The sequence below is a fragment of the Cherax quadricarinatus genome, chromosome 23, assembly GCF_038502225.1.
Source record: "Cherax quadricarinatus isolate ZL_2023a chromosome 23, ASM3850222v1, whole genome shotgun sequence".
Taxonomy (NCBI): domain Eukaryota; kingdom Metazoa; phylum Arthropoda; class Malacostraca; order Decapoda; family Parastacidae; genus Cherax; species Cherax quadricarinatus.
This window is the reverse complement of record NC_091314.1, coordinates 42,495,139-42,521,949: the sequence shown is the minus strand read 5'-3', so window position 1 is coordinate 42,521,949 and position 26,811 is coordinate 42,495,139. Positions and strand designations below refer to the sequence as shown.

Genomic DNA, 26,811 nt, shown 5'->3' with positions numbered 1-26,811 from the left:
AAGATATGCTACTATGTACCTCAGACAGCACTACTTACATTATACTAATCTCAGATGTATCCCTACCTCACCTGTGCTATTTTTGCTGGGGGATCCACTACAGCAGATTACCTTAAGCCAATAATAACAACAAAAAATGACTGTATGAATGGTCACCCAGTCTACTTTTAGACAACACACTCCTCCACTCTTGAAAGACCTAAACCTACTTAATATATGTAAAATTCATTCATATTACTGTGCATATTACATATATAGGACAATTAGCTCTAATATCTGTCCTGCCCTGAAACTCTTGACAGTTGCAACAGAACTCGTAAGCATAATACTAGACAGAAATCTATGACATTCCCTGTATCTGGCTTAGTTTTTGAAAAACTCAAATGTGCATACAAGGACCTAATAACTGGAACTATCTACCTGAAAACTCCAGAGTCCCTGTCTATTTGAGTCTCAAATTTACCACTAACATACACAAACCTAACCAGAGTCTCTATCTGCCAGCTGCCTCAAAGCTACTGCTAAAAAATAATGTGATCCTAACAGCAATTTATTATGAACAATTCTTCCATCCTGTATTGTATAATCATTCCTTCATCTCATGTACTTAGATTCATCCTTAATATATAACTAATTATAATTTTTACTTGAATCACTAAATACCTCCACTATAATAAAAACTATGTATTTCTATTTTCATATTCAGGAAGACCCCACTAATACAGTAGTTAGGTTCTGGGCCACCACTGTAAAGTGAAACATAACCTTTTTTCCAGTTTCAGATGCATATACAAGCCTGATAACATGTTACACTATCACATATATTAAGTGAGAAATAGAGCTAGGCCTAAAAAAATGCATATACAGTACACACATTACTTACCTTAAAATATTTTTGTTCTTACCTTATTGTAGGAAGTCTGAATAAATGAAAAATGGCTATAACTGATAACCACTATTAGTGAAATGCCATAAAGCAAAGCACTGTAAAGTGGGGCCCCTCCTGTACTTGTAATTATAATTTAGTTTTAAGACTGCCTGAAATGTCTTGCATAATAAGGGGCTCTCCATAAAGCAGTTTATATATGTCAGTCACCCTAACTGTATTATATACTGTACTCTGCTTCTTAGAAATAAAGTTTATTTTGTTTGTATCATTACTCTCATTCCCTAAACAGTGTATGTTGCCTGCAGCTTTACTTCCTTAAGATCGCCTCTCATTAACCCAGTGTATGATGCCTATACTTTTACCTTTTTATTTATTACTCTTTCTCCCTAGGCAGTGTATGATCCTTATAGCTATTCTTCATTGCTTCTTTTCCCTGGTAGTGTATGATGCCAATAACTTTACTTTCATTCCCTCAGGTTGTGTGTGGTCCCTCTATCTTACTGACCTTTGAATTTAATAATTTAAATTGCCTCCATCCTTCTTTATTAGTAAATAAAGTATTTATTAAGAGGGGTCTGTGCATTCATGGTTAATTCATGTTAATGTATAATTCATGTTTGTTTGATTCATATTTTATCCATGTTTAATTCATGTTTAATCCATGTTACATTGATGCTTTTTTAATGTTTATTTCATATTCTTGTGTCATCCATATTTAATTCGTATAATCCATGTTTATTTTATGGTTAGTTCATGCGTATTTCAATATATGCTTAATTGTTGCTTGTTTCATATGTTAATGGGGAAGTTCTAGACCTGTTCCAACTATACAGTGTTTGGGGAATGGTAGTTAATCAGGTTGAGAGGAGATGCTCCAGTCCTCAGGATTAAGAGCTTTTCACCAGCATCTAGGTGCCTCCCATTGAAGGCATTTCCTACTGCTGCTTTGCTTTATATCTTCAATGTATATACAGTGAAACCCCAGATTTCCTACTTAATCCATTCCAGGTCATTCTAAATCCGAAATGTACGAAAACCAAAGTAATAGTTCCCATAAGAAATAATGTAAATCCAATTAATCCGTTCGACACCCAAAAATATTCACAAAAAATCCATTTTTTAAAGAATAATTATACTTTTACATACAGAAAACAATGAGAAATAAATATAAAGCAATAATTTTAATGATAAATGAACATTACATACCTTTATTGAAGACTCTTGTTGGTGTATTGAAGAAAGCAGGAGAGGAGAGGGAGTTGAGGTTATTGTTTGGAAGGGGAATCTCTCTCCATAAGGACTTCAGGTATCAAAGCCCTCTCTGGGGTTACTTCCCTTCTTTGTCTTTTACTGGCACTGGACCCCTGTTGCACTAAAAATCTGTTCAGAGAGTTCTGTTTCTGGCATCTCTTTAAGATTTGAATAAAATGAGCCAAGGTATTGTCACTGAACATGTTGCAGTTACAGCTTGTATCAGCTTTGTCAGGGTGATATTTTTCAACAAAAGTTTGTGCCTCATTCCACTTTGCACAAATGTCCTTAATTACTGAAGAAGGCACATTCTCCCCTCTCTCTTCCTCTTAAGCACTTTCCTGAGCTACAGTCTGTTGCTGTTCCAGTTGAAGGTCTTGCAGCTCTTCAGTGGTTAGCTCTTCCCTGTGGTCTTCCACCAACTCTCCCACACCCTCACCACTCACCTCCAACCCCATGGACTTCCCCAAAGACAATAGATTCCACAACAGGCGTAAGGTCGTCAGGATCAGCCTCAGACCCTTCAAAATCCTTGTCGAGGACACATTCTGACCACAATTTTCTCCAAGCAGAGTTCAAAGTCCTGGAAGTCACTCTCTGCCAAGCCTTACCTGTAAGGCTTATGCAGTGGAGGATATTTACGTCATTCCTCCAGAACTCTCTTAGGGCTAATTCATTGTCCGAGGTCACTTCAAAGCATCTTTGAAACGTTGCTTTCATGTAGAGTTTTTTGAAGTTATAGAAATAACCTGCTGGTCCATGGGCTGGATGAGAGGAGTGGTGTTAGGAGGCAAGAACTTCGCTGTGAAAGGTAGATGGGATACAAGGAATATAGAAGCAGTAAGTAAGAGAGAGGTGAAGGTATATAAATTAAAAGAGGAGGCAGGTAGGGTAAGATATAAACAACTGTTGGAGGATAAATGGGCCAGTGAGAGTATAGGCAGTGGGGTCGAAGATGTATGGGGTAGGTTTAAGAGTGTAGTGTTAGAGTGTTCAGCAGAAGTTTGCAGTTACAGGAAAGGGGGTGTGGGAGGGAAGAAGAGCGATTGGTGGAATGATGATGTAAAGAGAGTAGTAAGGGAGAAAAAGTTAGCTTATGAGAGGTTTTTACAAAGTAGAAGTGATACAAGGAGGGAAGAGTATATGGAGAGAAAAATAAGAGGTTAAGAGAGTGGTGAAGCAATGTAAAAAGAGAGCAAATGAGAGAGTGGGCGAGATGTTATCAACAAATTTTGTTGAAAATATAAAAAAGTTTTGCAGTGAGATTAATAAGTTGAGGAAGCCTAGGGAACAAATGGATTTGACAGTTAAAAATAGGAGAGGAGAGTTATTAAATGAAGAGGTAGAGGTATCGGGAAGATGGAGGGAATATTTTGAGGAATTGTTAAATGTTGATGAAGATAGGGAAGCTGTGATTTCGTGTATAGGGCAAGGAGGAATAACATCTTGTAGGAGTGAGGAATAGCCAGTTGTGAGTGTGGGGGAAGTTTGTGAGGCAGTGGGTAGAATGAAAGGGGGTAAGGCAGCTGGGATTGATGGGATAAAGATAGAAATTGTAAAAGCATTAGAGGATATAGTTTTGGAGTGGTTGGTGCTATTATTTAATAAATGTATGGAAGAGGGTAAGGTACCTAGGGATTGGCAGAGAGCATGCATAGTTCCTTTGTATAAAGGCAAAGGGGATAAAAGAGAGTGCAAAAATTATAGGGGAATAAGTCTGTTGAGTATACCTGGTAAAGTGTATGGTAGAGTTGTTATTGAAAGAATTAAGAGTAAGATGGAGAATAGGATAGCAGATGAACAAGGAGGCTTTAGGAAAGGTAGGGGGTGTGTGGACCAGGTGTTTACAGTGAAACATATAGGTGAGCAGTATTTAGATAAGAGTAAAGAGGTTTTTGTGGCATTTATGGATTTAGAAAAGGCATACGACAGGGTGGATAGAGGGGCAATGTGGCAGATGTTGCAGGTGTATGGTATAGGAGGTAGGTTACTGAAAGCAGTGAAGAGTTTTTTATGAGGATAGTGAGGCTCAGGTTAGAGTATGTAGGAAAGAGGGAAATTATTTCCCAGTAAAAGTAGGCCTTAGACAAGGATGTGTGATGTCACCGTGGTTGTTTAATATATTTATAGATGGGGTTGTAAGAGAAGTAAATGCGAGGGTCTTGGCAAGAGGTGTGGAGTTAAAAGATAAAGAATCAAACACAAAGTGGGAGTTGTCACAGATGCTCTTTGCTGATGACATGGTGCTTTTGGGAGATTCTGAAGAGAAGTTGCAGAGGTTGGTGGATGAATTTGGTAGGGTATGTAAAAGAAGAAAGTTAAAAGTGAATATAGGAAAGAGTAAGGTTATGAGGATAAAAAGATTAGGTGACGAAAGACTGGATATCAGATTGGAGGGAGAGAGCATGGAGGAGGTGAATGCATTCAGATATTTAGGAGTGGACGTGTTAGCGGATGGGTCTATGAAGGATGAGGTGAATCACAGAATTGATAAGGGGTAAAGGGTGAGTGGTGCACTAAGGAGTCTGTGGAGACAAAGAACTTTGTCCGTGGAAGCAAAAAGGGGAATGTATGAGAGTATAGTTGTACCAACACTCTTGTATGGGTGTGAAGCATGGGTGATGAATGTTGCAACGAGGAGAAGGCTGAAGGCTGTGGAGATGTCATGTCTGAGGGCAGTGCATGGTGTGAATGTAATGCAGAGAATTCGTAGTTCAGAAATTAAGAGAAGGTGTGGAATTACCAAAACTATTATCCAGAGGGCTGAGGAGGGGTTGTTGAGGTGATTCAGACATGTAGAGAGAATGGAACAAAACAGAATGACTTTGAGAGTGTATAAATCTGTAGTAGAGGGAAGGCAGGGTAGGGGTTGGCCTAGGAAGGGTTGAAGGGAGGGGGTAAAGGGGGTTTTGGATGCAAGGGGCTTGGACTTCCAGCAAGCGTGCATGAGCATATTTGATAGGAGTGAATGGAGACAAATGGTTTTTAATACTTGATGTGTTGTTGGAGTGTGAGCAAAGTAACATTTATGAAGGGATTCAGGGAAACCGGCAGGCCGGACTTGAATCCTGGAGATGGGAAGTACAGTGTCTATACTCTGAAGGAGGGGTGTTAATGTTGCAGTTTTATAACTATAGTGTAAAGCACCCCTCTGGCAGGACAGTGATGGAGTGAATGATGATGAAAGTTTTTCTTTTTCGGGCCACCCTGCCTTGGTGGGAATCGGCCAATGTGTTAATAATAAAAAATAAAACTTCACTGTTATAAAACTGAAGTCCATAATCAGTTGGTCTTCCAAGTCTGGAGGATGAGCAGGAGCATTGTCCAGTACCAGGAGGTACTTGAGTGGCAAGTTGTTTTCCAGGAGGTATTTTTTCACACTCGGGCCAAACACTTCATGGACTCAGTCAATGAAAATTTGCCTCATGACCCATGACTTATTATTTGCTATCCACATCACACACAATTGACTCTTGATGACATTGTTTTTCTTGAACACTCGGGGATTTTCAGAGTGATACACCATTAAAGGCTTCACTTTGAAATCTCCACTAGCATTACCACAGAACAAAACAATTAGCCTATCCTTCATAGGCTTGTGTCCTGGCAGTGCCTTTCCTCCTGCGTGATGTAGGTCCTCTTTGGCATTTTCTTCCAAAAGAGGCCTGTTTCGTCAAAATGGAACACTTGTTGGAGGAGGAATCCTTCAGCCTCAACGTACTCCTTGAATTCATCAATGAATTCTTTGGCTGCATATTTGTCTGAACTTGCAGCCTCACCATGCCTTACAACACTGTGTATGCCACTTCGCTTCTTGAATCTGTTGTACCAGCCTCTGCTGGGCTTAAATTCACTAACAGCAGCACTTGTTCCAGGCATTTTCTTTACGAAATCCACATGCAACTGCCTTACCTTTTCACAAATGATCAACTCCACAACACTATCTCCTGCTACTGTTTTTCATTGATCCACACCAACAACAAATTCTCCACTTCTTCGAGTGTTTGTGATCTCTGTTTCATTAGCATATTCACCCCTTTCGCAACTTTAGCTTCCTTGATTTCTACTTTCCTTGCCAGGATGGAACAGATTGTTGATTTCGACTTCCCATACATCCTGGCAAGCTCAGCTAAATGTATGCCACTTTCATATTTTTCAATTCTATCATGTTTCTCACTTTCTTTACCAAAGGGCTGACACTAGGAACTTTCTTTGGGCCCATGGTGGCTTATTTTGTAGTCACAATCAATAAACAAGCACAAAAATTGTGAGATGTTTCGGATGAATGCTCACTCAACTAGTGACAAAGCCAGACTGAGGCGGCATCCCGGTGGGCGAAAGCGTCTGATACGTACGATTCCTGGGACAAGGTACAAAATCTGGATCAAAATTTTGCCCAAAAAAGTGTTCTAAATCCGAAACATCTGATATCCGGTACATGTGTAATCCAGGATTCTACTGTGCATACATAATTAAAACACTGGTGTTCATTTATCTAGTTATAATATTTTAATTTTCAAAATTTGCCATTCAGTGCTGATACATTACTAATTATCATAATGTGTAGTTCAATGTTGCCACATTACTAATTATCAAAACTTGAAGTTATATGTTGCTGCAGTACTATTTATCAAGACTATTATAATTTAGAGTTGCTACAGTACTAATTATGAAGAATTGTAGTTCTATGTTGCTGCATTGCTAATTAAATAGGTTTAAGTTCAGTACTTCTACTGTAATAATTCTATGAGAAATTGATACTGTTTTCATGAACATTACAAAATTTAATGTTCATTTCTGTGATATTTTGTATCTAGAGGAATTAATAACAGTGTAATATTGTGTGGATAATGTTGTGCAAGCATTATAGCTGTTTTGTCAGATGAAAGTTGCAGAGAAAGATACTCATATTAGAACAAGTTTCTTTTGTGGACATGTTGATGTTTCATTGTAAGTCTTGATGATAAAGATCAACACAGAGTGATAAATCATTCCAATTAAAGCTCATTCTACAAAGAGTGTCTTTTCTTCACTCTTGTCAATAGCATGTTATTTGGAACCATGATAATTGTAGTAAAACATGATGATGAAAGTCTGGTTTGCTGGACTTGAGTCCTAGGAGGTGGGAAATAGAGTGCCAGTACTCTGAAGGACAGGTGGGGTGTTGCACTTTGGATTCTTATTCAAATTTGTGTTCTCTGTGCATTTCTGGCTAGACACTTATTGAATAAATGATGGTGAATGTGTTTCCTTTTCCTGGGCTCTGCTGTCTCACTGATAGATAGCCAGTGTTAAAAAAATTGACATGTAAATGATCTTTTATAGAGTTGAAGCTGGCCTTCACCACATAAAGGAACCCACAGTTCTTCATATCAAGGTTATTGGGCACCTGTTAGGAGGTCCATCAGAATTACGTCACATTACTACCAGCTTTATAAACAGTCTTGCGCACAACAATCAGCTGATGCATATGGTATGTATTACATATTACATATATTCAAGGGGAAGTGCTAAACTCTTAGGGTTTATACAGTTCTTGAGGAATGGCAGGCAGGTTTGATACAAGGAAGGAGAGCATAGCTTAGATTCCTTATTACAGCATTTGAATTAATATTTATTAGTACAGTATTTATTAGTGCCAAATATTTAGTGTACAAATATGGGTCTACAAACACACCCTTGATTCTGCACAAGTCACTTTCAGGTGGCATATGATCTCCACTGGATGCACTGAGCACAAGAACCATAACTGAGATGAGTGAGTAGCTCACAAGGCGTCATCCTTTTTTGTACAAGCTGTAACTGTGCACACAGAAGAGATGATTTCATCTAAATAGTTACATGCCATCACTATTTCTTGTGTGGCTTGATTTCTATTAGAATCACAAGCCAGGCAAGAATGAGAGTCTAAGCTAGTCCGAGTATCCTCTGATTTACTTTTTTCTTTTTTCTCGTAACCTTGTTCTGTTCAGTGTATATTGATTTGGAATATACCTGTTTATGAAGTCAGGGCAAACAGGCAAATGTTTGTTTGAATATGTTACTTTTGAATCCTCCTGTTTTGAAAGTCTCTATATGTTAAACATTCTTGGAGGTTCTCTGGGTTGCATACCCCAGAAGGGAACATTGAAGTCATAGATATGTATGTTTCAGTTGGTGGATCATTGAGAAGTTTCAATTCCATCAAGGATGTGGCCCCAGTCCAAAGGTCTCCAGGGAATTTGATGTTGTCTTTCACTAGAAATTTAGCTGACAGCTTCTTACCCTTTATTTAGAAAGGGCCAGTGGTTCTTTTCTGTCCCATCTGAAACTGAAACTTCTCAGTTAATATAAACACATGCAAGTTTGTGTTATAGAAGACTTCACAATATTTACTATGGCACCCATATTTAGGAATGGCATTATATATTTATCATACAGTAGGGCCCCAACTAAAGATATTAAGACTTTCCTGAAAATTTATAAGTAGTGTATTTGATACTTCCCTAGAAACCCATGTTACAATCAGAAATACATTCTCCAGGCATAATTTTCAGTATTTAATTTCATATATTTTTTTAATCTGAGGAGAAAAGAGAGAGAGAGGGAGGTTGGGTGAAGATATGCAGTGTGAGAAGGTATTGGTGAGTGGAGTGGTATTCCTGGGCATAAGTATTATAGGGGGCTGTAAAGAGAGAAGGGGATTATGCTGTTGATGGAGAGATGAGGGCATTTTTCTATGATATTGCCTAGGGCACTAAAAATGACAAGACCATCAAGAGAAAATATACAGTGGAACCTCGGCTTAAGAACTTAATCCGTTCCGTGACCTTGTTCATATCCTGATTTGTTCATATGCTGAGTTAATTTTCCTCATTTAAATTAATTGAAATGCAATTAATCTGTTTCAGCCTCTCAGGAGGCATGACAAAATAATGCTAATATGTTAATATGTCATCTAATATGACATAATAAACAATATTAATAACATAGAAACATGATGAATGAACATAGAAACATGATTAATGAATAAAATAGGCCAAAATACGGCGAGTGATGGCGATGCCGGCAGCATCCGCTACTCTCCCACTCTAGTATCTTCCCAGTCCATAACCCCACACCTAGCTTGTGTTTATGATTAGTGGTGAGGTTGTCACATATGTAACCACAGGTGTGGTCAAGACAGATGTACACATATATATAAGTGAAGATGGGGTTGTTGTGGTGGCGAGGAGCCTCACTCTCTGCAGCTGCCTTCTTCGTTTTTCTAGCTTTTTTCATGGTTTATAATCACTTCTTGCTGATCGTACATGAATAACATCTCTTCGGGCGAGGCATTGTGTAAGAAATTTGTATAAAACAAAATTACACATCCAAAGGGTCTGCTGCGGTCACTCAGAGCAGCACACCACCTCTTTCTTTTGACCCTTGGTTGGCACTGATGTGTGGTCTAGCAATTCTACCTACAGCCACACAGAGGTTTACCAATTTATGTTTTGAAGCATTTGGCACAAAAATATGAAAAAAAATTATGAAAAATGTCTAAAGATGATGTATTATTATTATTACTATTTTATTGTATTATTATTATTGTTATTATAACTACTATTATTATTATTATTATTATTATTATTAGTATGTACATATTATTATAATAATAATTATTATTATTATTATTAATTTAGGGAACTGGAGCACAGATCCAATTCCCTAGATCAAGAGCCCCTCACAATGTACATACTAATAATAATAATAATTATTATAATAATATTATATACATATTATTATTATTATTAGTAGTAGTAGTAGTACAGTGGACCCCCGCATAGTGACTTTAATCCGTGCAAGAGGGCTCATTGTTATGCGAAATGATCGGTATGCGAATGAATTTTCCCCATAAGAAATAATGGAAATCAAATTAATCCCTGCAAGACACCCAAAAGTATGAAAAAAAAAATTTTTACCACATGAAATGTTAATTTTAATACACACAAACTGAAAAAGGCATGCACAATTACATGACACTTACTTTTATTGAAGATCTGGTGATGATTGATGGGATGGGAGGAGGGGAGAGAGAGTGTTAGTGTTTAGAAGGGGAATCCCCTTCCATTAAGACTTGAGGTGTCGAGTCTTTTTCTGGGGTTACTTCCCTTCTTCTTTTAATGCCACTAGGACCAGCTTCAGAGTCACTGGACTTCTTTCGCACAACATATCTGTCCATAGTGGCCTGTACCTCTCGTTCCTTTATGACTTCCCTAAAGTGTTTCACAACATTGTCAGTGTAATAATCACCAGCACGGCTTGCAATAGCTGTGTGAGGGTGATTTTCATCCATGAAGGTTTGCACTTCAAGCCACTTTGCACAGATTTCCTTAATCTTTGTAGTAGGCAATTTCTTCAATTTCTCTCTACCCTCCTTCGAACCAGTTTCCTCAGGTCTGGCCTCTTGCTGTTGAAGTTGATCTATCAGCTCATCAGTGGTTAGTTCTTCATTGTCCTCCTCCACCAACTCTTCCACATCATCCCCACTAACCTCCAACCCCAAGGACTTTCCCAATGCCACAATGGATTCCTCAACTGGCATAATCCTCTCAGGGTTAGCCTCAAACCCTTCAAAATCCCTTTTGTCTACACATTCTGGCCACAGTTTCTTCCAAGCAGAGTTCAAGGTCTTCTTAGTCACTCCCTCCCAAGCCTTACCTATAAGGTTTACACAATTGAGGATATTAAAGTGCTCTCTCCAAAACTCTCTTAGAGTCAGTTGAGTTTCTGAGGTCACTACAAAGCACCTTTCAAACAAAGCTTTTGTGTACAGTTTTTTGAAGTTTGCAATAACCTGCTGGTCCATGGGCTGCAGGAGAGGAGTGGTATTAGGAGGCAAAAACTTCACCTTAATGAATTTCATGTCCCCATAAAGTCGCTCTGCCACGTCTGTAGGATGACCAGGGGCATTGTCTAACACCAGGAGGCACTTAAGTTCTAATTTCTTTTCAGTTAGGTAATCTTTCACATTGGGGGCAAATGCATGGTGTAACCAGTCATAGAAAAAGTCCCTAGTGACCCATGCCTTACTGTTTGCCCTCCACAGCACACACAAATTCTCCTTGAGGACATTCTTTTGCCTGAACGGTCTGGGAGTTTCAGAGTGATACACTAATAAAGGCTTCACTTTGCAATCACCAGTAGCATTGGAACACATCAACAAAGTAAGCCTGTCTTTCATAGGCTTATGTCCTGGGAGTGCCTTTTCCTCCTCAGTAATGTAGGTCCTGCTTGGGATTTTCTTCCAAAACAGGCCTGTTTCATCACAATTAAACACTTGTTCAGGTTTCAGTCCTTCACTGTCTATGTACTCCTTGAATTCCTGCACATATTTTTCAGCTGCTTTGTGGTCCAAACTGGCAGCCTCACCATGCCTTATCACACTATGTATGCCACTACGCTTCTTAAATCTCTCAAACCAACCTTTGCTGGCCTTAAATTCACTCACATCATCACTAGTTGCAGGCATTTTTTTAATTAAATCCTCATGCAACTTCCTAGCCTTTTCGCTTATGATCGCTTGAGACGCTATCTCCTGCTAGCTGTTTTTCATTTATCCACACCAATAAGAGTCTCTCAACATCTTCCATCACTTGCAATCTCTGTTTCGAAAACACAGTTAAACCTTTGGCAAGAACAGCTTCCTTGATTGCCTTTCTGTTGCCCACAATAGTAGCGATGGTTGATTTGGGTTTCTTGTACAACCTGGCCAGGTCGGCAACATGCACTCCACTTTCATACTTATCAATGATCTCTTTCTTCATCTCTATAGTAATTCTCACCCTTATTCCTGTAGGGTTGGCACTAGAAGCTTTCTTGGGGCCCATGGTCACTTATTTTCCAGATAAAATCACCAAAAACACTGTAATAATACAAAATGTTCCGATTGTATGCTTGGATGTTACCGCGGAGGCTGGCTGGTAAACAATGCCACCGGCGGCACATGTGAGGCTGGCTAAGGGCGCACATTGGACGCGTCTCGGACGAAGAGCGGTGAGCGGGTTTTTGAGCGGTATGCGAGGCAAAATTTGTGTGATAAAAGCGAGCGGTATCCGGATTGAATGTTATGTGATGCGTACAGTATGCGGGGGTCCACTGTAGTACGTACATACGTATTATTATAATAATAATTATCATTACATATTATTATTATTATTAATTTAGGGAACTGGAACACAGATCCAATTCCGTAGATCAAGTGCCCTTCACCAAGGAACCTCCCTTGAGGGGGAAGAACATATCACAAAATTTCGTTCGTATCCAGAAGCAAAAAAATCAACTGAATGATTTTCCGTATTCTGAAAAGTTTGCATGGTTGGGCGTTCATAAGCCGAGGTTCTATTGTATAAAGGAGGGTGTTGTGCGAGGTCCATGCCTTGCCCATTGAACATGTCCAGTACAGTGCACAGGAGCAGCTAGGGGCTATCATAGTCTGTCTAAACACCTTTAAGAAAATAGTGAATGTTTAATACAGCCTCTCTTCACTTAACCCTTTCAGGGTCAACAGGCCCTCTCAGAGACTTGTTCTCAGGGTCACCCAAATTTCAAAAAAAAAAAAATATTTTTTGTTATGAAAAGATAGAGAATCTTTTCCCGATCATAATGACACCAAAAGTATGGAATTTGATGGAAAACTTACGGAATTATGCTCTCGCGAAGTTAGCAGTCTCAACGATATTTATGCATCGGCGATTTTGCCCACTTTGAGCCCTATTTTCGGCCAATTCCACTGTACTAGTCGACAAAAATCATGAATATTTCGCTAGAACTCCATTTTTTCTATCGAATGAGTACAAGAAACCACCCATTTACCGATTTCAACTATCCAATACAGTAGTCAGAATTTAGCAATTTTGCCAATTTAACACAAATTTCAAAAGATGCCAATTTCCAAATAGGGTCCAGAATAAACAAAAAAGACATTCCTGGCACTAAAATGATATTTCCTCTGTTCATTCGTCAAGTCCCAAAGCCCCTCTTACATTCTTCTGCTTTTCACTTTGAATTTTTATTCTCACAAAAAATAGAAGATTTACTGTTATGCAGACTACTGCATTAGTGTAAAAAATGGTATAAATAATATCGGTGCACTTGTGAAAGAATATTAGACTCACCAATTGACGTGCATTGGACGCTTAGCATGATTTGTTTACTTTTGAACTTTGGTAAAAATCGAACATTTCTGCTACTTTGAGCTCAATTTCAAGGTACTTTTCATTGTAAAATCAGTCAAAATCATCTCCATTTCTGTAATATGTCTTCCATTTATAGAATAAGACCAGGAAAACTAGAATATAACAATAAATACCATACGAAAATACAGTGCAAAGTCGCTGTTTTAATCCAAAAGCACGGTCAAAGATTTTTTTTCTCATTGCGCACTGAGTATTGCAGGATTTTTTTGATACTGTGCACACTGACCACATAGACCCATTTTTTCATATGTAGGCCTACCAGCTTTCTCTCACTATATTTGAGGGCGCTAGAATTTAGGCATACTAGTACGTCAAAAACCCTGGTGCGCAAGCCGTACTAGTACGGCCGAAACCCTGAAAGGGTTAAAGATGGAGTTCCGTTCCTAAGACCATGTCGTTAAAAGAATTTGTTGCTAAGTGAGAAGCATACTCTATTGGTAGTGGGTTTGTGTCAACCATTTATGATATTGTTTTAATGTCACCTGTGCACCATTTATAACATTTTTGGTATATTTTTAAATTTTTATACAGTAGTATGTGTACTACTGTATAAAAAAATGGGCTAGTAACCCCTTCTCCTGTATACATTTACTAAAAAAGAGAAGAAGAAAAACTTTATAAAACTGGGTTGTTTAAATGTGCGTGGATGTAGTGCGGATGACAAGAAACAGATGATTGCTGATGTTATGAATGAAAAGAAGTTGGATGTCCTGGGTCTAAGCAAAACAAAGCTGAAGGGGGTAGGGGAGTTTCAGTGGGGGGAAATAAATGGGATTAAATCTGGAGTATCTGAGAGAGTTAGAGCAAAGGAAGGGGTAGCAGTAATGTTAAATGATCAGTTATGGAAGGAGAAAAGAGAATATGAATGTGTAAATTCGAGAATTATGTGGATTAAAGTAAAGGTTGGATGTGAGAAGTGGGTCATAATAAGCGTGTATGCACCTGGAGAAGAGAGGAATGCAGAGGAGAGAGAGAGATTTTGGGAGATGTTAAGTGAATGTATAGGAGCCTTTGAACCAAGTGAGAGAGTAATTGTGGTAGGGGACCTGAATGCTAAAGTAGGAGAAACTTTTAGAGAGGGTGTGGTAGGTAAGTTTGGGGTGCCAGGCGTAAATGATAATGGGAGCCCTTTGATTGAACTTTGTATAGAAAGGGGTTTAGTTATAGGTAATACATATTTTAAGAAAAAGAGGATAAATAAGTATACACGATATGATGTAGGGCGAAATGACAGTAGTTTGTTGGATTATGTATTGGTAGATAAAAGACTGTTGAGTAGACTTCAGGATGTACATGTTTATCGAGGGGCCACAGATATATCAGATCACTTTCTAGTTGTAGCTACACTGAGAGTAAAAGGTAGATGGGATACAAGGAGAATAGAAGCATCAGGGAAGAGAGAGGTGAAGGTTTATAAACTAAAAGAGGAGGCAGTTAGGGTAAGATATAAACAGCTATTGGAGGATAGATGGGCTAATGAGAGCATAGGCAATGGGGTCGAAGAGGAATGGGGTAGGTTTAAAAATGTAGTGTTAGAGTGTTCAGCAGAAGTTTGTGGTTACAGGAAAGTGGGTGCAGGAGGGAAGAGGAGCGATTGGTGGAATGATGATGTAAAGAGAGTAGTAAGGGAGAAAAAGTTAGCATATGAGAAGTTTTTACAAAGTAGAAGTGATGCAAGGAGGGAAGAGTATATGGAGAAAAAGAGAGAGGTTAAGAGAGTGGTGAAGCAATGTAAAAAGAGAGCAAATGAGAGAGTGGGTGAGCTGTTATCAACAAATTTTGTTGAAAATAAGAAAAAGTTTTGGAGTGAGATTAACAAGTTAAGGAAGCCTAGAGAACAAATGGATTTGTCAGTTAAAAATAGGAGAGGAGAGTTATTAAATGGAGAGTTAGAGGTATTGGGAAGATGGAGGGAATATTTTGAGGAATTGTTAAATGTTGATGAAGATAGGGAAGCTGTGATTTCGTGTATAGGGCAAGGAGGAATAACATCTTGTAGGAGTGAGGAAGAGCCAGTTGTGAGTGTGGGGGAAGTTCGTGAGGCAGTAGGTAAAATGAAAGGGGGTAAGGCAGCTGGGATTGATGGGATAAAGATAGAAATGTTAAAAGCAGGTGGGGATATAGTTTTGGAGTGGTTGGTGCAATTATTTAATAAATGTATGGAAGAGGGTAAGGTACCTAGGGATTGGCAGAGAGCATGCATAGTTCCTTTGTATAAAGGCAAAGGGGATAAAAGAGAGTGCAAAAATTATAGGGGGATAAGTCTGTTGAGTGTACCTGGTAAAGTGTATGGTAGAGTTATAATTGAAAGAATTAAGAGTAAGACGGAGAATAGGATAGCAGATGAACAAGGAGGCTTTAGGAAAGGTAGGGGGTGTGTGGACCAGGTGTTTACAGTGAAACATATAAGTGAACAGTATTTAGATAAGGCTAAAGAGGTCTTTGTGGCATTTATGGATTTGGAAAAGGCGTATGACAGGGTGGATAGGGGGGCAATGTGGCAGATGTTGCAAGTGTATGGTGTAGGAGGTAGGTTACTGAAAGCAGTGAAGAGTTTTTACGAGGATAGTGAGGCTCAAGTTAGAGTATGTAGAAAAGAGGGAAATTTTTTCCCAGTAAAAGTAGGCCTTAGACAAGGATGTGTGATGTCACCGTGGTTGTTTAATATATTTATAGATGGGGTTGTAAGAGAAGTAAATGCGAGGGTCTTGGCAAGAGGCGTGGAGTTAAAAGATAAAGAATCACACACAGGGTGGGAGTTGTCACAGCTGCTCTTTGCTGATGACACTGTGCTCTTGGGAGATTCTGAAGAGAAGCTGCAGAGATTGGTGGATGAATTTGGTAGGGTGTGCAAAAGAAGAAAATTAAAGGTGAATACAGGAAAGAGTAAGGTTATGAGGATAACAAAAAGATTAGGTGATGAAAGATTGAATATCAGATTGGAGGGAGAGAGTATGGAGGAGGTGAACGTATTCAGATATTTGGGAGTGGACGTGTCAGCGGATGGGTCTATGAAAGATGAGGTGAATCATAGAATTGATGAAGGAAAAAGAGTGAGTGGTGCACTTAGGAGTCTGTGGAGACAGAGAACTTTGTCCTTGGAGGCAAAGAGGGGAATGTATGAGAGTATAGTTTTACCAACGCTCTTATATGGGTGTGAAGCATGGGTGATGAATGTTGCAGCGAGGAGAAGGCTGGAGGCAGTGGAGATGTCATGTCTGAGGGCAATGTGTGGTGTGAATATAATGCAGAGAATTCGTAGTTTGGAAGTTAGGAGGAGGTGCGGGATTACCAAAACTGTTGTCCAGAGGGCTGAGGAAGGGTTGTTGAGGTGGTTCGGACATGTAGAGAGAATGGAGCGAAACAGAATAACTTCAAGAGTGTATCAGTCTGTAGTGGAAGGAAGGCGGGGTAGGGGTCGGCCTAGGAAGGGTTGGAGGGAGGGGGTAAAGGAGGTTTTGTGTGCGAGGGGCTTGGACTTCCAGCAGGCATGCGTGAGCGTGTTTGATAGGAGTGAATGGAGACAAATGGTTTTTAATACTTGACGTGCTGTTGGAGTGTGAGCAAAGTAACATTTATGAAGGGGTTCAGGGAAACCGGCAGGCCGGACTTGAGTCCTGGAGATGGGAAGTACAGTGCCTGCACTCTGAAGGAGGGGTGTTAATGTTGCAGTTTAAAAACTGTAGTGTAAAGCACCCTTCTGGCAAGACAGTGATGGAGTGAATGATGGTGAAAGTTTTTCTTTTTCGGGCCACCCTGCCTTGGTGGGAATCGGCCAGTGTGATAATAAAAAAAAAAAAAAAATATGTGTACTGTATATTGAAATAAACAGAATAGAGGAAATCAGCTCTAATGTACATTTAAGTATAAATACTGATCAGAGAGCCCGTCGCTAAGTGAGGAGAGGCTGTATATGGTTCTTGACCAATCTCTACCAAGCAAATGTGAATTCTTTATGCAGTGGACTCCCGTGTTTTGGCGGCCACGACTTTTGTGAAATCCGACTTTCGGCAGCTTTTTTCGTCAAAATATAGCCTCGCAGTTTGTGATTGGCCTCGTGATTGGGCCTCAAAGGAAGCTAGTGCCAGCCCTTTGGTAAAGAAAGTGAGAAACACGAACAAATTAAAGTAAGAAATCATTGAAAAATATGAAAGTGGAGTGCGTGTTTCAGGCCTTGCCAGGGTATATGGCAAACACCATTCAACCATCACTTTGATCATGGTGAAGGAAAAGGAAATCAAGGAAGATGTTGTTGCAAAAAGGGGTAGATATGCTGACAAAAAAAAGATCGCAAATCTTCGAAGAAGTGGAGAGGTTATTGTTGAAGATAGTGTTATGCAGTCGATAATTTGTGAAAAGGCAAGGCAGTTGCATGACGATCTCATTAAGAAAATGCCTGCAATGAGTGCTGATGTTTGTAATTTTAAGGCTAGCAAAAGCTGGTTTGAGAGATTTAAGAAGCATAGTGGCATACACAGTGTGGTAAGGCATGGCGAGGCTGCCAGTTCTGACAAAAAAGCAGCTGAAAAATATGTTCAGGAATTCAAGGGATACACAGAGGCTGAACAATTCAAACCTCAACAAGTGTTCATTTGTGACAAAGCAGGCCTGTTTTGGAAGAAAATGGCAAAGAGGACCTTCATCACCCAGGAGAAAATGGCACTGCCAGGACACAAGCCTATGAAAGACAGGTTAACTGTCATGTTTTGTAGTAATGCTAGTGGGGATTGCAAAGTAAAGCCTTTACTGGTATATCACTCTGAAAATCCCAGAGTGTTCAAGAAAAACAGTGTTGCCAAGGCTAATTTGTGTGTGATGTGGAAGGCTAACAGTAAAGCATTGGTCATTAGGAACATTTTCCTTGATTGGTTCAATGAAGTGTTTGGCCCCAGTGTGAAGAAATATCTCCTGGAAAATAAATTGGAACTCAAGTGCCTCCTGGTAATGGACAATGCTCCTGCTCATCCTCCAGACTTGGAATAGCAAATGGTGCAGGACTTTCGTTTCATCACAATGAAGTTCTTGCCCCCTAATACCACTCCTCTCCTCCAGCCCATGGACCAGCAGGTCATTTCAAACTTCAAAAAACTGTACACCAAAGCAGTGTTTCAAAAGTGCTTTGAAGTGACCTCAGACACCGAATTGACCCTAAGAGAGTTCTGGAAAGATCACTTCAATATCCTCCATTGCATAAACCTTATAGGTAAGGCTTGGGAGGGAGTGACTTCCAGGACTTTGAACTTTGCTTGGAGAAAATTGTGGCCACAATGTGTACAAGAGAGGGATTTTAAAGGGTTTGTGGCTAACCCTGAGGAGCCTATGCCAGTTGTGGAAAGTAATGTGGCATTGGGGAATTCCATTGGGCTGGATGTGGAAGAGTTGGTGGAGGACCACGATGAAGAGCTAACCAGTACAGAGCTGCAAGAGTTTTATCTGCAACAGCAACAGACCACAGCTCAGGAAATTGCTTCAGAGGAGAAGAAAGAGAGATGGAAGTAGGTGCTGCCTTCAAAGATTAAGGAGATTTGTGCAATGTGGACAAAGGTGCAAACATTTATGGATGAATTCACCCTGACAAAGCTGTTGCAGGCCATGTTGGCAACATGTACAATGACAGTGTTGTGTCCCATTTTAGGGATGTTTTAAAGAAATGCCACAAACAGAGCTCTCTGGCCAGGTATTTTGTGCAGCAGGGGTCCAGTGACTCTCAAGCTGGTCCCAGTGCCATTAAAAAACAAAGGGAAGTAACCCCAGAAAAGGACTTGGTACCTGAAGTCTTTATGGAAGGGGATTAACCTTCCAAACAATAGTGTACCTTCATCCTCTCCCCTCCTCCTGTCTTCCATCCACCCAGAAGGCTTCAATAAAGGTAAGTGTAATGTTATTATTTTATGTATGTATATACGTACTTGATTTCTCATTGTTTTCTGTATGTAAATCTTTATTTAATTTTAATTTTTTTTTTTTTTTTTTTAATATTTTTGAGTGTCTGGGATAGATTAATTGGATTTCTGTTATTTCTTATGGGGAAAATGATTTCGCCATTTGTGAATTTCGACTTTCAGCAGACTCTCTGGAACAGATTAATCATGAAACTCGGGGGTCCACCGTACATGTTTAAAAATAACTTACACAAAGTAAAGTATAAATGCATTTAGAAAGAAAAAAAAAAGAAGCATAATACCATGACTGGAACAATGCACAAATAACCCACACTTAGTAGATTGAAACTTATGATGACAATTCAGTCCGACTTGGACCATTACGTAGTCACTATTTAATGGTCCAAGTCGGACTCAAACATCATCATAAGTTTCAGTCTCCTAAATGCAGGTTATTCATGTATTAAGATTAAAATTCTGTATTTCAGCATGATACAGTGTTTGTACAGAGGTGAATGGCATTTAGGTGTGCATGCAGAAAGCCCTCTTAATATGCAGAGCATTTCAGGCAAACTTAAGATTATCTTCAGATTAATAAGGCAATGACTAATTGAGTGCTTTTAAATACAGTCTCTTAGGTGGTTGTAAAAATAAATTTAGAGAATTGAATATCCTATTAGTACATGCTATATGGCTTTTATTGAGTTTAATTGTTATAAGAATTACAGGTTTGATTATGTGGGGGAAGTGCGTGAGGCAGTGGGTAGAATGAAATGGGGTAAAGTAGCTGGGGATTGACGGGATGAAGACAGAAATGTTAAAAGCAGGTGGGAATATAGTTTTGGAATGGTTGGTGTTTTTATTTAACCCTTTCAGGGTCCAGAGGCCAAATCTCAAAAGGTGCACCAGGGTCCAAGAATTTTTGAAAAAAAAAAAAAAAAAAAAAAAATTCTTACAGAATTAAAGATAATAATTTTCTGTAGGTAATGAAACAAAAAAAAAAATTGATCAGTAGTTACCAAGATACAGAGGCGTGAAGGTAACCCTCAATGACCTGTTGGCGGCAACATCCGCGACTTCCGTAAAGTCTCATTATTTTATTTTAGTTTTTTGTTACTTTTTTCTTTTCTATTTTTCTTTTTCCACTAACTTTTGTGCCCTGTGAGACCAATATAATGTAAAATGTATAAATATACACTCATTGTATTCAACACAATAACTGTACTAATTTGTTTATCATTGTACTGCTTACAAAACTTGTTTACAAGTAAATTGTAAACAAAATCATAATGAAAATATTAGTGTGGTTGTGTTGAGTACAACAGTACCAAATAGTACCATATGGTACAATGGATAGAATATGCAATTCTCCTGTACTTACTATAACTCATCTAATGACCATATGAACTATGTATTATTGCCTTACTAATCTTAAGTTAATTTTAAGTTTGCCCGAAATGCTCTGCATATAAAGGGGCTTGTGGCATGTACACCCAACTGTTATATTCCTCTGTAAAACCATGCAATTTGTCAAAATAAATATCTTTATCTTTATCTAACGATCAGGTATTGGCATGAGGCATGGGATTAAAAGATAAAGAATCTGACACAAAGTGGGAGTGTCACAGTTGGTTTTTGCTGATGACACTGTACTTTTGGGATATTCTGAAGAGAAGCTGCAGAGGTTGATGGACGAGTTTGGTAGGGTATTGAAGTTTACCTGGAGAGAGTTCTGGGGGTCAACGCTCCCACGGCCCGGTCTGTGACCAGGCCTCATGGTGGATCAGAGCCTGATCGACCAGGCTGTTACTGCTGGCTGCACGCAATCCAACGTACATACGTAAAAGAAGAAAATTAAAAGTGAACATAGGAAACAGTAAGGTGATGAAGATAAGAAAAAAATTAGGTAATGAAACATTGGATATCAGATTGGAGGGAGGGAGTATGGAAGTAAATATATTCAGATATTTGGGAGTGGCCTTGTCAGCAGATGGGTCATGAAAGACCATGTGAATAATAAAATTGAGGGGGGAAAAGGTGAGTGGTGCACTGAGGAGTCAGTGGAGACAAAGAATGTTATTAATGGAAGCGAAAAGGGGAATGTATGAGAGTATAGTTATACCAACGCTCTTATATTGGTGTGAAGCATGGGTGGTGAATGTTGCAACAAGGAGAAGGCTGGAGGCAGTGGAGATGTCATGTCTGAGGGCAATGTGTGGTGTGAATATAATGCAGAGAATTCGTAGTTTGGAAATTAGGAGGAGGTGCTGGATTACCAAAACTGTTATCCAGAGGGCTGAGGAGGGCTTGTTGAGGTGGTTCAGATATGTAGAGTGGATGGAACAAAATAGAATGACTTCAAGAGTGTATAAATCTGTAGTGGAGGGAAGGCAGGGTAGAGGTTTGCCTAGGAAAGGTTGGAGGGAGGGGGTAAAGGAGGTTTTATGTGCAAGAGGGCTTGGACTTCCAGCAAGCATACGTGAACATGTTAGATAAGAGCGAGTAAGATTTATGAAGGGATTCAGGGAAACCGGCAGGCTGGACTTTGAGTCCTGGAGGTGGGAAGTACAGTGCCTGCACTCTGAAGGAGGGGTGTTGATAAGTTGCAATTTTATATCTGTAGTGTAGGCATGCCTCTGGCAAGACAGTGATGGAGAAGTAATGAATAATGAGTAATGTAGGTCCTTGGCATTTTCTTCCAAAACAGGCCTGTTTCGTCACAATTAAACACTTGTTCAGGTTTCAGTCCTTCACTGTCTATGTACTCCTTGAAGTCCTGCACATATTTTTCAGCCGATTTGTGGTCCGAACTGGCAGCCTCACCATGCCTTATCACACTATGAATGCCACTACGCTTCTTAAAACTCTCAAACCAACCTTGCTGGCCTTAAATTCACTCACATCACTAGTTGCTGGCATTTTTGTAATTAAATCGTCATGCAACTTCCTAGCCTTTTCACATATGATCGCTTGAGAGATGCTGTCTCCTGCTATCTGTTTCTCATTTATCCACACCAAAAACAGTCTCTCAACATCTTCTATCACTTGCGATCTCAGTTTCGAAAACATAGTTGCACCTTTGGCAAGAACAGCTTCCTTGATTGCCATTTTCTTGCCCACAATAGTAGTGATGGTTGATTGGGGTTTATTATACAACCTGACCAGCTCAGAGACATGCACTCCACTTTCATACTTAGCAATGATCTCTTTCTTCATCTCCATAGTATTTCTCACCCTTTTTGCTGTAGGGTTGGCACTAGAAGTTTTCTTGGGGCCCATGGTGACTTATTTTGCAGGTGCAATCACTACAAAGGCTGTGATAATATGAAATGTTCCAGTTGTTGTATGTTTGGAAGCGACCGCTGTGGCTGGCTGGCTTGTAAACACTGGCACCCAAGGGATAAGTGAGGCGCGCTCAGGCCAAAGTACTTTGGACGCGTATGGTACGGAACGAATAGCGCTGGTCGGGTTTTTAAGCGCTAGTTGAGGCAAAATATTTGCGTTAAAATGCATCGCTAGTCAGATTTATCGTTAATCAATGCCATCGCTGGTTGTGGGTCCACTGTATATTATAGAACAATAGTAATAAAAAAAAATTTGTATTGTTTGTTTTTGTAAACAAGTTTTGTAAACAATATATTGATAATTATGTTTGTGTGCTTATTGTGTTGTATACAACGAGTATATATATGTACATTGCACCTTACTTTGGTCTCACAGGCCACATAAGTTATGTGAAAAAATAAGAGTGAAAAAACAACAAGCCTTCAATTACAAGTAAACCAAAGTTTACCAGGTGAGCGGCAGTTGCCACTGTTGCCATACACGGCTCATTTTCTGCAAACTTCATGCCTCTATATCTCGGTAAGTACTGATGGCAATTTTTTTTTTTTTTGGACTAAAACACTCAGAAAAATAATCTTAAAATTTTCATAAGAAATTTTTTTTTGTTTTTTTCGAATATTTTGCGACATAGAATGACAGTTTCAGAAAGGGGCCTGCGACAGTCAAAGGGTTAATCTGTTCCTGACACCCAGAAGTATTAAAACAAAAAAATTTTTTACATGAAATATAGATGTAGTACATAAACAATACAGTGGGACATGATGAATGAAACAGTAACAGCATAACACTTACCTTTATTGATGATTCTTCTTAGTGTATGGAAGACTGGAGGAGGAGAGAGATTGGATTAGTTACTGTTTGGAAGGGGAATCCCCTTCCATCAACACCTCAGGTACCAAATCCTTTTCTGGGGTTACATACTTCTCTTCTGTGTTTCTTAATGCCACTAGGACCAGCTTGAGAATCACTGGAGTCCTGTATTGCAAAAAAAGTGTCCAGAGAGCTCTGTGTCTAGCGTCTCTTTAAAACTTTCCTAAAATGGGCCAAGACTCTGTCACTGTACAAGTTGTCGATATGGCTTGCAACATCCTTATCCAGGTGATGTTTCTCCATAAATCTTTCCATCCTACCCCACATTTCTGAAGAAGGCACCTTCTTCCATCTCTCTTCCTCCTCCTCTGCAGCAAGATTCTGAGCTGCGATCTGTTGCTGTTCCTGCTGAAGCTCTTGCAGCTCCTCAATGGTTAGCTCTTTGTTGTGGTCCTCCACCAACTCTTCCATATCCTCCAAACTCACATCCAACCCCATGGAACTCCCCAATGCTACAATAGATTTCACGACTGACATAGGCTCATCAGGGTCAGCCACAAACCCTTCAAAATCCCTCTTGTGGACACAATCTGGACACAATTTTCTCCAAGTAAAAACAGCTTCCTTGATTTCCTTTTTCTTTGCCACAATGGAAGATATGGTTGTATGGGGTTTGTTATACATCCTGGCCAGTTCAGCCACACGTATGCCACTTTCATATTGTTCAATTTATGTTTTTCTTTGGAGCCATGGTAGCCTATTTAGCACTTGCAAGCACTAAAATGAATGGAATATTATGAAATATTTCGTATGAACAAGTGAAGGGACCATCGCTTGCTGGTAAACAATGGCACACTGGTTGGGAAGGGAGGCCGAGGCGGCTCAGAGCCGTGAGTACGCGTCCAGGATGAATGATGATTAGCGAGTCAATCGACCATTTGCGAGCCAATGTTTGGACGAAAATAATGCGATGATTCCCGAAAAGGATGACTATCGAGCCCAACGATTATTGAGGGACCTTTGTATATGTACAGTACATTCAGTAATTACCTTAAAGGCTCATTTTAAAATGCTGTAATTGTTACAATGGAAACTAATCATTAGTTATAGTAATTCAAAGTGTCTTTTGGGTACTGCAGTAATATTTAATTTCTTATATTGTAAATATAATTTATGCTTCCTGTTTTCCAGATTGTAGATCTGTGTTTACTTCTGCTAGAATCTAACCGTACAAGTGATCGAGAGGCTGCATGTATACTGCTGGGAGTGTTGGCACCCATTGTTCCTGTTAATACCCAAAGCAAAACAGATTCTCAAAAACCAGTACCTGGCAAAAGCTCAAAAACCAAGAAACATTCCTCAGCTCTAGAAGTAACTCCTGAATGGCCTCGGCCTGTAGAAGTTCTTTCCTATCTTCAACAACATGATTCCAGTGGAGAAGTTCGGGAAGCTGCCAGACGTTCATTGCTGAGTCTTGGGGCTGAGGGCCAGACAGCACTACATCAAGTCCAGCTTTCATCTCATGGGTTTCAGGGAGTAGATATGAAGGAGAAAACCAAACTGTAGATCATGAAATAGCTATATTTTGATGAGTGATATGGCATGGAAGTTCTTGCAAACAAATAATACCAAATTTTAAATATTTCAGCAGGCATTTATTGAGCTAATTTAGGATGAAATTTCAGTTTTACTATTAAAGCAAAGTAATTAAAGGTAAAATTTGATGTTATGTGTAACTTTGTTTCATATTTTCATACTTTAATTACTATTTAGCTTAATAGAATGTCTTCACTGTTGTGTAATTTGCCAATTCCTGATATTCTGGAGGCATGTATAAAATATACATACCATATTTGGTTTATTTAATCAGTAAACTGTAGCTGCAGCAGTGTATATACACCCATACCTTCATTATCCAAGTTTTTAAATGGTAGATTCATTCCAGTGCCATACATTTATGGTTCTCTTAAAATGTCTTTATTATTGAATATTATATTGGTTACAAGAACACAAAATATTGACAGCTACTTCACTGTCATTGCTAATGTCAAACCCAGGAATGACTACAGTAGACCACCAACTTTTGCATCTCCAGCTACTGCATTTCTGTCTGCTTGTGACTCATTATTTTTGTGTCTATTTCCTCGTTTCACTCCGAAGGTTCTCTTCCTATTGTAGTGGCTCTACTTTTTTTTTATTTCTATCATTAAATTAAAAAAATCTTGAAATCTTGTTTTTGCACCCAATTTATTCATACCATGTGTATACTCATTTTTATGTATGTTTAGAGAGCTCATCTTTGTTTGGTAGAGATTGATCAAGAGCTCTACATTTTGTATTACATTTCAATTAAATTGAATTATTACTAATATTTTTACCTCAGTTAGTTTTTAACCAGATTCATTCATACTTTGTGTATGATCACACACATGTATAGAAAGTCACATTTATTTGATGAAGATTAGTCAAGGACTACAGATTTTGTAGTCAAAAGTCATGAAAGACTAGAATGAGATGTTTACTGCTGAATATCTCATGAGGCACTTAGCTGGCTGGCCAGTAGTCACCATGTTCACTTAATACCATCATCTGACTCCACCCACCCACACACACAAACACACACTTATGTTCATTCTGTTTCTCTTTTTATCACTCTGTCTTGTCTCTGGATATTAACCATGACAAAAAAGGACTACTAGTAATACTGGAGGTGGTAAGAAGAGAAATATATATTAAACCAACAAACAGTAGCTGTATTAGACATGCACTTCCCTCAAGCCTTACTTAACCCTTTGACTGTCGTAACCCCCAATCCTGAGGTGTCTCCTGGTGTTGCAAAATTTAAAAAAAAAAAAAATTATTTTTTCTTATGAAATGATAGAGAATCTTTTCCCGATTGTAATGACATCAAAAAACGAAATTTGATGGAAAACTGACGGAATTATGCTCTCGCGAAGTTAGCGACCTCTGCGCTGTTTACAAATCGGCGATTTTGCCCACTTTGAGCCCTATTTTCGGCTAATTTCATTGTTCCAGTTGCCCAAACTCATAGCTATTTCTTTAGAACTCCATTTTTTCTATCGATTGAGTACAAGAAACTGCCCATTTACCAATTTCAACTACCTAATAATGTGGTCAGAAATTTGCAATTCGGCCAATTTCACGAAAACTAAAAAATATGACAATTTCAAAATAAGGTCCAGAATGAGCAATGCAGACATTCCTGGCTCTAAAATAACATTTTCTTCATTCATCAGTCACGTCTCCAGGCTCCTCTGATATTACTCTTGCTTTCTATTTTGAATTTTTATTCAAACAAAAAATAGAAGACTTACTATTATGCAGACTACTGCAATACTGTAATAATTGTATAAATAACATCAACCCATTCATGACTGCATATTAGAATGGCTAG

General features: G+C 39.0%; 1 protein-coding gene across 4 annotated transcripts in view; it reads left to right on the top strand.

The window, feature by feature from the left end:
- The window catches only part of LOC128685674 (rho family-interacting cell polarization regulator 2), a 535,723-nt gene extending 509,425 nt beyond the window's left edge, over positions 1-26,298 (top strand). For 2 of the 4 annotated variants that reach the window (XM_070088106.1, XM_070088107.1), the window contains exons 18-19: positions 7,466-7,613; positions 24,588-25,103. In XM_070088106.1, coding sequence (XP_069944207.1) covers positions 7,466-7,613; positions 24,588-24,962 — 523 coding nt within the window. In that variant the 3' untranslated portion in view covers positions 24,963-25,103. Of the gene's footprint in view, positions 1-7,465; positions 7,614-24,587 lie in introns of all 4 variants that reach the window. The other 2 variants (XM_070088105.1, XM_070088108.1) reach the window with 2 other exon arrangements.
- Positions 26,299-26,811: the final 513 nt, after the last annotated feature.